General features: G+C 35.8%; 1 protein-coding gene across 1 annotated transcript in view; it reads right to left on the bottom strand.

Moving 5' to 3' along the window:
* Tnni3k (TNNI3 interacting kinase) overlaps positions 1-15,651 on the bottom strand; it is a 277,900-nt gene that overhangs the window by 164,453 nt on the left and 97,796 nt on the right. Inside the window, exons 10-11 of the mRNA XM_026409759.2 lie at positions 10,731-10,825; positions 9,987-10,136 (exon numbers count right to left, since the gene is read on the bottom strand). Of these exons, the coding sequence (XP_026265544.1) occupies positions 9,987-10,136; positions 10,731-10,825 (245 nt within the window). The remainder of the gene's footprint in view (positions 1-9,986; positions 10,137-10,730; positions 10,826-15,651) is intronic.

The raw sequence follows: 15,651 nt of genomic DNA, 5'->3' as shown, positions 1-15,651 counted from the left end.
ACTCCTTTCTAGAAGTCCAAGAGGAGAATCAATTTCCTTGACTTTTCCAACTTCTAGAGACGGCCCATTTCCCTGGCTTGCAGCCCTTTTCCTATGGATTCAAAATCATCAGTGATTAACTGAGTCCTTTTCATATTACTCTGACTTCTATGTCTGTCTTCCTTTTTCATATTTAAGAACCTCTGTTATTTTAGTAGGCCTAATGGCAAAATCCAGGATAATCTTCTCTAGTAAAGTCAGCGTATTAGCAAACTTATTTCCCCTTTGCATATTATAGGCTCCAAAGAGCCTGTAAATCGTTGGGCGTTCACTACTCTGCCTACCACACTCAGTTCAGTGGAAAGTTATGGGACCTTTGCTTGCATGTTAGTGCTGCCAGTTGTTCTTATTCTGTTAGTTATTTTAACCTCAGCATTAAAGTAGCAGCACTCACAGAATACCCTTCTGGAATTACAGTGTCCCTCTACTTGTCCCTTGCTAGATTCATGGGTTCTGAGCTTCTTTCTGCCCTGCTCCATTCTGTCTGACTACCACCATGTAGTGCTTTTCAAATCTTTCTTTAACTTAATTTGGTCTTTAAGTGTTCGGAGTTAGAAAAACAAAAACTTTTCTTGTTTTCTGGGAGATGTTCCTTTAGGGGAAAGAAAACAACCCAAACCCCTAGCATTTATCCAAGCACAACAAAGCTTAATTCACAGAATCCACCTCCCTGCCTGTCTCAGCCCTGTTGTGGAACCGACTCCAGCTGACAGATGAGAAGGCCTCATGCTTTCCCCAGTGAAGCAGAAAGCTGCATCCTGAATCCTGAACGTCTGTGTGAGTCAGTGATCACACCCTTGATGTTACCTTTCATTTCAACAGCTCTCTTGGCTCCACTTGCTCTGAGCAGTTTTAATTTCCTGCCAGCACAGTGGCACAATTTGCTGGCATTTTCTTTGGGATGCTTTTCATCAAGAGCCTAATGAGTGCCTGGGTTCTGGCTGATGATAAGCATGTGGCTGCCAGGGAAATGCCAAGAGGCCCCCTCAGCTCTGGAAGGCATCTCTGTCTGATTTCCCACCTCCTGCTAACTGAGGGCTAAGGCACCCTTATATGGAAATGCTCCGCTGCTAGAACTGCTCTGACAAGCCACTAACGTGCATGTGAAAAAACCTGAAAACCATTAAGACCCATCCCCACAACACTCGGCCACAAGGAGTTAAGCAGAAAAACACCTCGGTGGAGCTCAATAAATGGACTCGTTAAACCAAACTCCTGATAATGGATACACTCAAATAACCAAGGTACACTAATGGAACACATCCAGAGATAATCAAACTTCCACTAATTAAATAAAATGTTTCCCTATATCTAAGAATTTACTATCTACATCCAAGTATTTTACCCAAATAGGAGGTTGCTATGTTATTAGCCTAATGCAGTTATTATAATGATTTGTGCTTTCAGAGTATTATTCACTGGAGCACCTGGGGGTTTTGGCAAATGTGATTTCCCTGCCAGCATGACGTCCCTTTCATTTCTTGCTCCCCTCTGTGTAATCCCCAAATTCCATGCTTTCTCTTTAATTTGTCTTCTTGTGTTCCTTTACTGCTTACATTAGGTGTGATTTCTCCTCCCAAACCTCTTAACTTGCAACTTGATGAATAGTTCCTTCCAAATCTAGGTTTTTAATGTTATAATTTTGTCCAAAAAGATGTTACAAAGACAGTTTAGTATCTACATCATGGTTATATACACAACAGAGGCTTCATAATGATTTAAGAAGAAGAAGTATGATCTTTATTACTCCTCATGGTTTTCTTCCATCCTCATAATTTTACCCTAGAAATGATGAATGCTGATTATCATCCTTTGCTATGAGAATTATTTTTATATCTAGATCTGGAGATGAATGGCAAATGATACGAATACTAAAATATTCTCTTTGATTATGTAACTTGGAGGCCCTTTGGGTCCAAGCATAAGTAGAGAAAATGAGATCTGGTCTTGATTATAAAAGCCAGGGAATTATTATTGACCTCATATATTCCACATTCTAGATAACTGAAGGAGCAATCCCGCCTTACTTTAATTCCAAATCAAAAAACGTTCACTGAAATGACATATGAGATTTTGCCCATTATTTTAATATAATGTTACTTACTTCCTATAATGTTAAAAACCCATTTCTTCAGAACACTGAAAAGTAGGATCAGAGGACGACTTCTAATGTCTAACTTCCTATGGCTCATTTTCCTCCTGACAATTCTGGTCCCAAACACCATCAATTACATCCAGAGGCAACAGAAATTCCTGACTTGCTACATCTCCTCATGACTTAAATCTGAAAGATGTCTTAGGTTTTTTCTACAGAGAGAACTCACCTCCCCTTTGATCCACTATTTTTCTTAGTTAATCACCAAGCCCAAACAAGAATGCCACCAGTCCTTCCCCTTAAGACAATATAATTGACATAAATAAATGCTTTTCCCAATAGACCAACACACACACACACACACACACACACACACACACACACACACACACAAGAAACTAAGCTATTTCATTATCCATCCTGTTTTTTTCCCCTTCTCCTTTCCATTCTGCTTTCTTTTTCCCATTCCTTCCCGTCTTTAAGTTTCTCCTGCACATATTGGGCCCAGCTCCGATATCTTCCTATTATGTAGTTAGTTCTTTCTTCATGGATACTCAATTTTAGACAGTATCCTTGAACTTTTTACTCAATATTGCATTTCTTTTATTTTATTCATAGCACTTATTGTTACCTGATAATTTCCATTTATTTTTGTACTTTTGGCAGGATTCTTCCAGCTAGAAGTGTGGAAAAAGCAGGGAGATTTTTGTCTATCTTAACATTTTTTTTTTCCCTCAGTGTCTATTATATATTAGACTGGCAATAAATTTTGTTAAATGAGTGAATAGTAGTAGATATGAGAGATGCAATGTTGAAATAGAAGAACTCTTTATTCTTATAACAAATACTGTCTAGTGGGAAAGAAAAAAATAATTATATTCACTCAAATTTTGTTTAATCAAGCTCTAGGAAAAAAAAGAGGATGCTATGAGTGTGCATAAGGGTGAAATTGTAGAGCAGTTTGGAGGAAGTGTTCCTTGAGGAATTATCTTTTAAACTAAGCTTAGAAGATGAAAATGAGTTGATTAAGCAAAAAGGGAGAGGAAAAGCATTTTGGCCAGAAGGAAGTCTTCACCATTCTGATGCATAGGAAGAGGAGCTTTAGAGCATTCTTTAAGATCTTCGGCTCATTTATTTGACTATTAGGATTGTGCAGTTAATAAGAAATCTACACTATTTATAGACATAGCTACAGAGACAACAGAATAGATCACAATTAGTATTCTTGAGAACATTAGCTCACCAGGTGTCATTAAGTGGAACATGGAATAGAATATTATATCATAAATGTCTTCCTCCTCTTTCTCAATTTCATTTCAACAAGCATGTATTGAACATCTATTAGGAGTCACTGAACTTAAGGTATTAGAAAATAAGGAGCTATATACCAAATGCTTGTTCTCAGGAAGTTTACGATTTGGTAGGAGAGATAGCTCTTCAGGATGGAATGGAGAACCGAGAGGTAAGGATGTACATGTAATAGAGTCAAATGTAAAGAAACAATGGGTATGCTAAACTGGAGTCAGGGAAGACTTTCTGAAAGAGGACCTACAAAAGTTCTTGAAGGCTAAGGGGAAATCAGAAATTAAAAGAATAGAGTCACGTGGAGTCAGGTGTAGGGAAGGGGAGGGTATAGAGGCGTGAGAAAAGACATTGGAAGATGGACTAACATGATATCGTGTTCATAGATGCTGCCTTACAGGATTATTGTGCAGTGTGTGTGAGATAGGACATGAACGAATACTGGTTTTTGGTGTAGCAAATATGATGATTGTGACACTTGGAGTACCCAGAAGACAAAAGTGATTAGATAAAAGGTTGTGAGTCAGGAAGTACACAGAACATATGATAACAAGCTGGGACTTTTTCCTATCAGTGATAGTATGTCAATGAAGGGTTTTAAGCTGGGGAATGATAGAACCTTATGTTCATCTTGAATACATCTCTCACTCTATAGCTAGAAAAATAGATCCAAAAAATGCTGGAAAAAAGTAAAGAAAAGAAAACGACAAAAGGACTGGTAATTGGGCTATTAAAATTAGGCTATCAGGAGAAAGAGGATAAGGGTTCTAATTAAAACCACGGTAATAAAAATAAAGAGGCTGAGACCGGAAGATCATGAGTTCAAAGCCAGCCTCAGCAACAGTTAGGTGATAAGCAATTCAGTGAGACCCTGTCTCTAAATAAAATACAAAGGGGGATGTGGCTTAGTAGTGAAGTGCCTCTGAGTTCAATCCCTGGTACCAAAACCAAATAAATAAAAAGGATAGACTAAAATATACTCATAAAGTAAAAATAAAGGAAACTATTTGAATGTAAATGGATGTGTGTAGTGGGTGAGAAGTTGAGGAGGAAAACGAGTCAAGCATCATTCTAGATTTTTTAATTAGATGGCAAAGTGGAGAGCAATGCTATTGCTTATATAATGAATAAGGGTCACACAGTAGGAGAAACAAATCTATGAGGACAAAAATGATGTTCAGGTTAGGTTCTGAGTTGTGCATATTCCTTAGATATGTAAAAGAATCTAGCAGTCAGATGGTGTGGCAGTCTGAAAACATGATCACAAACTCTGACATTCTTCCTTATCTGTGAGGAAGAACCCTGCTGCAGTAAAGAAGCTTGTGAATTTGTGCTGGAGTTTTAAAATATTGTTTTGTAGATTTGCATGCAACTCTTCATATTAGAATAATCATTTTGAATTACTTTCATAATATTTTGAATACTGATTTTCAAAATCTTCTTGATTCTGTTTCAGTCTGGAGGTTTTAGATGTAGTAGTATAACATGAGTTATAAATAAGAAATATCAATACAATAATACATCACATGCTTTTCTATATTCTAGGATTGTCCAGTGGTGTTTACTTGTAAGACACAGCTTCATCAGTGGGTTTATTAAGGATACCCATCATCCTAATATATCAGTATTTCTTATTGTATACAAAATCATATTGTAGATTAGGAAAGACTGTAAGATTTGGAAGTTATACAGATTCAATTGTATATCCACCCTTTATTTAACAATAACACCTATCCCCATTTTTATTGAGAATCTGTTAAGTTCCAAGCATTTACATCTTATCCTTAACCTTCGTTGGAATGCCATAAAGCGTTGGTAAATTTCCTCATTTTGAGGATGAGGAGTGAAAAAAATTAAATAACTGATTGAAGTTCGTTGAGTACTAATGATGGAATGCAGCAGATCTGACTGATTTTATATTGTGGTGGTAAAAGCCTGAACTCTGCAATAGGATAGACCTTTGGTGCCAGCTCTCTACTAACAGCTGTGTGACTTAACAACTCTAAGTCCCAAATTCTTTATAGTAGTAAGATAATGACCATTCATAGGGATACACTGATAATTAAATTATATATATATATATGCATATGCAATAGTTACTTAATGTAAGTTCTCTTCTACATTCTAAGTATGCAGATTCTTGCAGTTAATATATTTCAAGAAATTTGTGACTTATCTCCAAATAGTAATAGAAAATCTCATTTTAATAGTGCTTAGTGTTATTTTATTCATTTATATTTAAAAGAGAATAAGTACATATGTAGAATGGTAACCAATATACAAAAAAAAAAAAACCCCAAAAAAACTCATGGATTTTGAAATACCTTCTAAGTCTTTTGTTTAACCCTTCCTTTATCTCCCTAATCTACTTTAGCACACTAAACTTCAGCCCCTAAGTAGTTTAGATTCACTAAACTACTAACTATTCACTAAACCAGGAAATAAATTCTAATATGTAAGAATGTAATATAGAAGCAGCCTATGAATTTATAATTCATTGTTGTAAATTTATAAAATAATTTAATGAACCTACCTCTTCTTCTGTTCCTTCCTAACCTTCATTTCTCAGTTATTTTTTACTGGCTAAAACCTGTAGAAACTCATGACTGTAAGATTTCATTACTTTTAGAGAATACACTATAGTACATTTACTATAAATAATTCACACCATACTACACTTGTCAAAAGGAATGAACAGAGTATATATCATGGTACAGGAGCCTTGATTTTTATTGTTTTTGCTCACTTACTCACTAATTCTCCAACTCCAGCTCCCTGTCATTGTGAATTAGAGTGCTTCTGCTGTATACAAATATTGTATTCTGGATAATTAGATATTGGGAGAGGAGCCTCTCTAAATTACTTTAACTGGTGTCAGTACCGAAGCAAATCAGAAGTTTTTAGTCCTGTTTCTGGTTTGGGTTATTTTCTGACCCTAAACAGCCTGACATAAAGGAGTGCTTTTCTTTGTCAAAGGCAGCCTTTTCAAATCTAACTGCCAGACACACTATTGAGCTATGTGTTCAATTCTAATTGGCTGAGATCTTTTCAATTCGGCAGTTTCATCTTTAATGCAATGGATGTAAGATTATGTGTAGGTCTTTTCAATGGGTTTTCCATACTGGTGATTAGGGCAGAGGATTTGAACATAACCAAGCTGCTGGCTATTTCTTCTAGCCAATTTAAATTGATTCATACAAGTCCTTTGTACCCCAGGGAAAGGGCAGAACAAATCCAAGTGAGTGAGACAGCCATCACTACACTTTCAGAAATAATAGTAGAAAAGAAGGGGGTGGGGGTAGGGGATGACTTGGAGAGGAGAAACACTCTAAATACTGTGAAATTGGAACTTTAAGCAGTCGAGCAGAGAAATACTGAAACTTAACCAGTAGGCTTCCGAGTAGAATCAAGAACACCAAGAAAATTATTTCCAAGATTGATTCTGATCTCTTTAGGTTAAAAGGGCTATGTAAATAGAAAGTGTTCTTTATTTCTGATTCCACAGGAACCCATAGTGGGTAAACTCTTGTTTTGAAAATATTCCAAAAGAGAGTAGACAACTTTTCCAGAACTCCAAGACATCCCTGAATGTACTATATTAGAATAGCAAAAAGATTGTTAGCTAAAATTTAGTCTGGGTCTGTTAAAAAATTTGGTTTAGAACCAAAGACATATTCTGTTGAAAAAGACTCCACTGTCTTTCTCTTCGAGTGTAGAGTAGGATGAGCTATTCTACTGAAGCATACAGAAAAATATTCCTTTTCAACTCAACACTGCTTGTTGAATCTCCCTTCTAGTTTCTCTCTCCTGGGATAGCATATGGTACATGGTAAAGCATAATGAAACCATTCCTATATCACCTCTATTCTAATAAGAAGGATCTCTATGCAGAGTTTTACTGCTTCCTCAGCTTCATCTCCAAATTGTTCAGGAAAGTTTTTAGTGTACTATATCAGTTAATTTGGCAACTCTCTCTCCAAGGGAGAAAGGGAAGCATTTCTTTATCAATGAAAACAGAAACTGTGCACTGTTGACAGTATCAACAAGCCCATTTCAATCCTTTCCGAATACATGAAAACAGTGCAACATTTCTCCAGCAAGAGAAAATAGCAGTAATTTCATTTTGCTGGTTTGACTTGCTTTGCCCTAGAACATATGTAAAATATCCATATGTCTCCTGGGTACTAACATTCAATTTGTTAAAATTCATAGTAATAATAGAATTCAACTCTGATGCCTGGCACATTAGATGAACAAATAAAGGTGACAAATATGGCATATGTTGCAGAGATCAGTGGGCAAGTCCTCTAAAGCATTTTTGCCATGGCTTGGCAGGAAATCTTAGGAGTTTATACAATGATTCATTGTTTTGTAAGGTGTGGAATTCCACAAAAAAATAAAAGTAAAGCCAGTTTTCAACTATCACTCTCAATCAACTACAAACAAACAAAGTCAACCCCTGTGAAGAGATAGCTGCAGCAGCAATTTCTGAGCTGCCTTCCGGAAGACTAATGCTTTGTAAACAGTCTTACTCTGAAACTCACATTTCTTAAGAAATGCTGTCTGAGAATCACTTGAATAAATGTAATGCTTTGGGTAAGTAGAACTTAGGCCTCCTAAGGCTTCAGAATATTTAAGATTTTCCAGCTGATACATAAAATATCAAGCTACCTAGAATTATTTTTAACACAAAGGAGAAATTCTTTGTACCTAACAAAAATGCAATAATATATCCATCAAAAGAAATGCACAGTATACATGTATATGGATGTTCATAGGACAGTATTTTTAACAGCCCCGAATTGGAAATTATCCAAATGGCCATGGATAGCAGAATGAATAAGTATATTGTGATCTAGTCACAAAACATTATCCTATGAACAATAAGAATAAACAGTCTACAACATCCTGCAATAAGGATTAATCTCATAAATTGTTGGCCAAAAGAAGCCAGACACAAAATAGTACATACCCACCATCGCATTCTATTATATAAAGTTCAGAAAGAAGAAAAACTATGTCAGAAGGCAGTGTACACTCCTTTGGGGAGAGATTGAAAGATAATGTAAGTGGGGCTTCTAGGGTACTTACTGGTCATGTTCACATTCATCATCTGTGTTCAGGGTAGGTTCAGGTTGTAAAAGTTAATTGAGTTGTGCAGAACAATATGTGCAAAGGTGGATATACTTGTATTTATACAATACTCAAAAAGTAAAAACAAAAAGATAGCAGATCTATAATTGTCTTATTATTTATGATTCCATGTTTATTATTTTGTCTTTATTAAAGTAACTCCTATGTCATTTTTTCGCTAGCAGCCTTCAGATCTGTATGTTTTCCCTTTTTGTTTACATGCTTAAAATGACTCCCCATTTCCACTGACCAAAATCAATCTCCCTTTTCATTGATGGATTTTCATATCCTACTTTAACCAGATGAGATTCAGATAGGTTCAACTTAGTAGGCTAAGAAATCTTATAGCTTAGTATGGCCTTATATGTTTATATCATTAAAACAAAGAAATATATTTCTTTTCATACTTTAAGCATCCTAAAAATGTAGTCATCAAAGTTAACATAATAAGTAAAATGTTTCATAAAAATCTTAATTATACAGTATTCAGTCATAACTACAGAATTTCAATTACAGTAATACTGTCTCATCTCACCTGAGGAATCTAAACACCTTAGGAGCTTATGTGCATATGCAGAGCTCACTTATGATATGTCTTAAATATCAATAACAAAGATGGTGTTTCACTTCTGAATGTCTCTAGTTACCTTTCCCTTGAAATAAAGAATTTGTTACCAATCATCTTTATTTCTGACCTACTACAAAATCTATCACTTATATCACTACTAAAATACTATTAGGTGCTTATTTTGTGCAGTCACTGATCTAAGCAATCTGTGCATATTATCACATTTAATTTTTACAATCTTGTGAAGTTGGAGTTGTTGCCTACATTTTGCAATGAAAAAATGATCCTAGAAAGATTAAATAATTTACACAAGGTCAAAAAATATGACTTGATATAAACCCAGGTGTTCTCACACCAGATCCCAAGTTCTCACTGCTTTGAGTTCAAGTAAGTTAATACCTAAATACAAATCATGGCTCCCTTACATTTTTCTAGCACAGGCACTATCAACAGGGTTTACTCTGACATACTCCTGTTTTTCTTTATATTTGTTTGTGTTTTAAAATTTGAATCCACATCAAAATTCCCCTAAAAGAGAGATAAAGATCAGCTCTAATCCCACTCTTCTATCATTTCCTACCACAAGTTAGCACCTAGAAATGCAGTAGCTCATTCTCTTTTTCAGTGTATCAATACTGAGAATGCCTTCAGCTTATCTGCAGTGCAGGAGTTGGTTTCTCTAATGATGGTCTATTGGTCTCTGATCCAAATCTCCAGAGACTCAAATACAATCTACAGAAGAAACGAGCATGTACATGTCATGCAAGCAAAGGAATTATTGATGCATTGACATAATCTATGCACACAGTTCAATGTGTCACTATAGAGATGCAATGATTAAAAATATACCCTTTTCATAAGCCCACATCAAACATGTCTGCTCATCTTTTTCACCACTAGACCTGCTGGGATCACAAGCTACTAGATTCATATCAGCTCCATTATCCAGTAAGAACTGAACCAGGCGAATGTGACCGTGGTAGCAAGCAGAGTGTAATCCTGTAATAGAAAAGAATAAAAGGATGAAAGGAGAAAGGAGAAAGGAAGAAAACTACATTTTGATTTTCAAAAGGCAGTTGTTACCACATAACAACATTGTTTTCAGAGACAGAAAGCAATGGTTGATATACCTGATAATGAATTAATTTTATTATGGAGGAAACATACAATAAGCAAAAGAAATATTCTATACTAGTCAATCTATATAGACTGTATTTTGCTCAGAATTATTTTTTAGTATTTGTACACCTACAGTATTATCAAGAATGAATGTTAGTATCTTTATAGAAGAAAAAGAATGAAGATTCTCAAGAATTATTTTCATTGCCCAAACAAAGCAGGGTAGCATGGTCAGTCTCTGGTAAAGACCAGAAGAGAGTACATTGACTATAGATAACACAACCGTCGAGCTGACCAAAATTTAATATGTTTTTTATTATTACTATTTACCATCAATGCTAAATGGTGTCAGTTGATACAATATCCATCCTCACTGGGGTTGACCACAGTCAGGGCCCATTCCCCCTTGGCACACCACTGTTCTAGACCATTGATAAGCACCTCAAACAAAGGATGTTCTCACCCCAATCATACCTGTGTGGCCATCTCTTCCTTGGTGATTGATATTTACCACATTCTGATCAAGAAGAAATTTAACCAGATCAATGCTCTTTCCATAGGTACAAGCACTGCAAAAGTACAAAATAAGGAAAATAGAAGAACTTTCTATGGGCTGAGTGATGGTCCCTCCCAATGTACAGGTTGAAGCTCTAATTCCCTTAACTCCAGATTCTGACTTCATTCAGGGATACTGTATTTAAAGAGTTAATATGTTAAAATGGGGTCACGAATGTAGGTACAGATCCAATGAAACTGATGTCTTAATAAGAAGAGGAGATTATAACTGATAATGACAGTCTGAAGGATGAATATGTGAAATCACAGTGTGAAAGTAGCTATAAGTCAAGAAAAGAGGTGGGGGCTCCAGAGGAAGCCAACCTTGCTGACATCTTAATCTCATCCTTGTAGCCTCTTGAACCATGAGACAATACATTTCTGTGGTTTAACCTATCTGACCTGTGTGGTATTTTGTTATGGCAGCCATAGGAAACAAATACAGCCTTGATTAACCCAGGAAAATCTAGATGCTGATGTGTAAATAAAAGTGCCAAAGAGACAAAGAAGGGAGGAAGGAAGGTAGAGGAGAGATACTAAAAAATAAGTAAGTAATGTATGACAATGGGAAATAAAAATAAGAACATACAGTGATAAAATCTTGAAGATTTTCAAATCTGCAGTGAAGTAAAGAAGTTGTGTAAAATTTATAGAACTTGTGAATCAAGTATTCCCTGTGTTATTAGTTCAACTTTAACCTAAAAATTATTCTGCATTACAATAAAATATGGAACTCAGGAGAGTCCTGAGAGCTGTTGTCAAATCAGGTCATCTTTTGAAATTATTCCCTAGGAAAACTGTCAAATGTCGGAAGAATTCCTTGACCAGAAGTTAAGATCTGATAGCTGTCATTTTACTATGGGAGCCTTGGTTGTGTACTCAAAGTCCAGAAATCCTCCATATACTAGCCAGAGTCCTCGGGACAAATCCTTAGACTTCTTGAATTTTATAGTTTTCACACCTGTTCTACATGATGATAGATAATACCTCCTCTATTTATCACATTGTTGCTGAAATTCCAAGTGAATTAAAGCTTATGGAATCACATTACAAGCTGGAAAGGATGTCCATGATCTGCTCTTTTTGTTGGGAGAAAAAATTAACATATTTAAGGACCTAAAGGAGATATGATTTTTATAGATAAAATTTACAACTAGATTTGTTGAACTATTTAATTGAAATTCTAATTTCTACTGTTTACTGAAAAAGCTGATAGAAAAAATATTTTGTGTAATATAAATAAATTATGCCTAATAATGACTATTAGCTTTTTTTCATTGACTAGTAATTCTCACAAACTTTCTTTTCCTAGAATTTCCCTCATGCATCTGCTTTTTGTGTTCACTAGCAAGATTCTACTTCCAAAGCCTGGACAGTTATGAGGTATGTCATAGGTGACTAGAGGAAACTAATATGAAGCAGAGCCCCATCTAATCATGGCTAATGGAAGTGTACAGGGACTTGGTTCTAGAAAAAAAGGTAGTTCATAGCATAGATATAACTATTTCCTCTTCCTGAGATGGTGTTGACCAAGTCATATTTGTTTAATAAATACCACTCATCTTTCATACATCTTCTAAACTATTGCTCCCTCTGCAAAATCTTCTCATGAACAAAGGCATAATCATTGCTATCTCTTCTGCTCCTTTGTCATTCAGTCTTATGGCACTTGTCCTTCTGCAAAATCTTCACATGAACAAAGGCAGAATCATTGCTGTCTCTTCTGCTCCTTAGTCATTCAGTCTTATGGCACTTGTCACATTGCATTATGGTAATAGACATACCTTTTTTTTTTTTTTTTTTTTTTTTTTTTTTTTTTTAACAAAAGCTCATGGCTCCTTTAAGGCTGAAAGATATCCTGTCATTTTAATGTCCCTTCTAGCATCAACATAAGGCAGATCTTTAATAACTCTTTTTGGATAATTTAATAAATAGAAAGCAACCATCTCAGTGCAATATATCATCCCATTAACAATTTTCATTGTAAATATTACCCATAACACTACATATATAATAGTAATTGTCTGAAGTTCTTTATTGTTTATTTTCAAAGTAACTACTTGCAGGAAATGATAAATTATGAATATATGTATATATGTGTATATATATGTTTGCATATATGCATACATATGTATTATGTTAGTAACTTTCCATTACTGTGATAAAACTCCTGAGAAAATAACTCTAAAGATGAAAGATTTATTTTGGATCAGTTTCAGAGATTCCAGTCCATATTCATGTGGCCCCATTGCTGTGGGCCTGCAGAGGCAGAACATTATGGTGGGGAGCTCATGGGAGAGCAGAGTTGCTCACCTTAAATTAGCCAGGGGGGTAAAGAAAGAGAAAGAGAGAGAGAAAGGAAGTAAATGGAGACAAGATAAACTCTTCAAGGACACACTCCAGTGACCTACTTCCTCAAACTATTCCCTACCTCCTAAAATTTCCACCACCTCCAAATAGCACTTCCATGTTGAAGGATCTAGGCCCTCAACACAAGAGCCTCTGGAGGACATTCCAGATCCAAACTCTAATAGTCTATCTCCATCCCCCAAAGCTCATATCCTCTCATAATGCAAAATGCACTCAATCCATATGCAAGAGGCCCCATAGTCTTAGCAGTTACAGCATTGCTCAAAGTATTATCTAAATCTTAAGGCAAATTCTTAGCTGTAATCCATATAAAATAAGAAATCAAATTATGTACTTTAACATATGATGACACTGGGTAAACATTCCCATTCTAAACAGAAGGGATGGATTACCAAGGGAGAATCAGACCGTAGTGACAATACAGCCCAGCAAGGCAAGTATTGTATCCTATAGATCCACATCTGACATCTAGGGTATGTGATGGTAGGATGTGAATTCCAAAGGTCTTAGGCATCTGCCTTACCATCTGCAACAGACATGGTCACTCTCTTGAGCTGCCTCTGCTTCTTGTCTATATCTTTGCTCAGCAGACATTCCATATTCCTGACATCTCTAATTTCCTGGGGCTTCTATTGCAGCTTTTTCTTCACTCTCAAAGCTTCATATGTTGCTCTACCAGGGACTAACACAGGGATTCTGAACTTTCACACACTGCCTGGCTTCCCAAACTCCCTTTTGAAATCTGAGTGACTCCACAAGTCTTGCATTTTGCATACCTGCCAAACCAGCATCATTCAGATGACACCAAGGTCTGCCACCTATGCCATAACTGCAGCAGGTGCCTAAATGACTAAGCACAATTAAAAGAATCCTGGGGAAATAACTTTGTAGGTGTCCCAGTATGAGAGGGGGGGGCCTAGCTATACATTCTCAAAGCAAAGTCTTTGAAAGTAGTTTATAGTTTTACACCCTTCAGCCTGCAGTTGGTGGGTAGCATCAATTCCTGAGAAGCTCTCAGTCTACCTTTCTTATCATACTGGTACAAAGTACTTGACTTCTTTTTAGTAGTGCTAATCTCTTTAGCAAGAACACCTTCCTTGGCTCCATTTTTACCTATGCTTCTTTTTTGGCCAAACTACAAATTTTTAAAGTTCTTTTTCTCTGATTTTTGCTCCCAAATATTGCTTAAAATCTTGTGTAAAGCAGTTATACATACCTATGCCACTACCTTTATGCTGTGTTGCCTTGAAAAATCCTCTGCCAGATAAACTATTCCATTACTTAAGTTCAGCTTCACACATGTTCTCAAGGCATGAACAAAATGTTGACAAGTTTGTTGCCAGAATGTAAAACACATGTCCTCTAGTTCCATTCCCAGTAGAATCCTCTTTCTCATCTAAAACCTCATCACTTCCCTTACTATCCACATTCCTCCTAGCATTCTGGTGTTCAGAGCTCACGTCAGAATTGTATATTAAGTTCTCCTTACAATGTTCTAAGCTTTCTTCCCCAAACATTTCTAAACTTCTCCCAGTAACCAATTCCAAACATATTGTCAGGTATAGTCAAAGCAATGACCCACTTCTCAGTATCAATTTTCTGTTGTTTATATTTTTATATAAACAATTTAAAAGATGAGAGATTTATTTTGTCTCACTGTTTCAGTCCATAGACACTTGATCCCACCACTATGGGCCTATGGTAAGAAAGAACATTATAGAGAGAACAACTTGGCAAAACAGAGTTTCTCACCTAATGGAGACCAGGATGAAGGGAAAAAGTGGAAAAAATGGGAAGGAACCAGGAAGAGATATAGCCTTTAAGGAAATGCCCCCAGTGACCTTCTTCCTCCAAACAGGCTCCAACACCTACATTTTCCTTCCACCATCTCCCAATAGCACCACCAACCAGGAATCAAGTTTACAACACATGAGCCTTTGGAGGGCATTCTAGATCCAAACTATAACATCTGTGTGTGTGTGTGTGTGTGTGTGTGTGTGTATTATTAAATATTTATAAATACACACACACTTATGCACACATGTACACACAGTGTATGTTTGTATATATGTATGCATATACATATATTTTTGAATAAGTACACATATAAAAATAATAACAGCTCAGTGATAGAATGCTTGCCTAGCACATGTGAAACATTAGGTTCGATCATCAGCACCACATAAAAATAAATAAGTAAACTAAAGGTATTGTATTCATCTATAACTACAAAAAATAAAATAAAAACAATAACAAATATATAAGTGATTCTTATATGCAAAGCACTGATTTGTAAAAATAAAAATTTGTATTCATAGTACATTTCTCATGTAAAAGGAATTCCTTTTATAAGTCTGTGCTTACAATAAAAAGAATAAAAATATTAATCTGTTATTCCTAGTCACCACAGGCTTACACAAAATAAAACAGTTGGGTTCATACTTTTAACTCACTTCACAAATCTCATATA

The sequence above is a fragment of the Urocitellus parryii genome, chromosome 11, assembly GCF_045843805.1.
Source record: "Urocitellus parryii isolate mUroPar1 chromosome 11, mUroPar1.hap1, whole genome shotgun sequence".
NCBI lineage: Eukaryota > Metazoa > Chordata > Mammalia > Rodentia > Sciuridae > Urocitellus > Urocitellus parryii.
The sequence above is the reverse complement of the archived record's forward strand: the minus strand, read 5'-3'. Positions and strand labels throughout refer to the sequence as shown.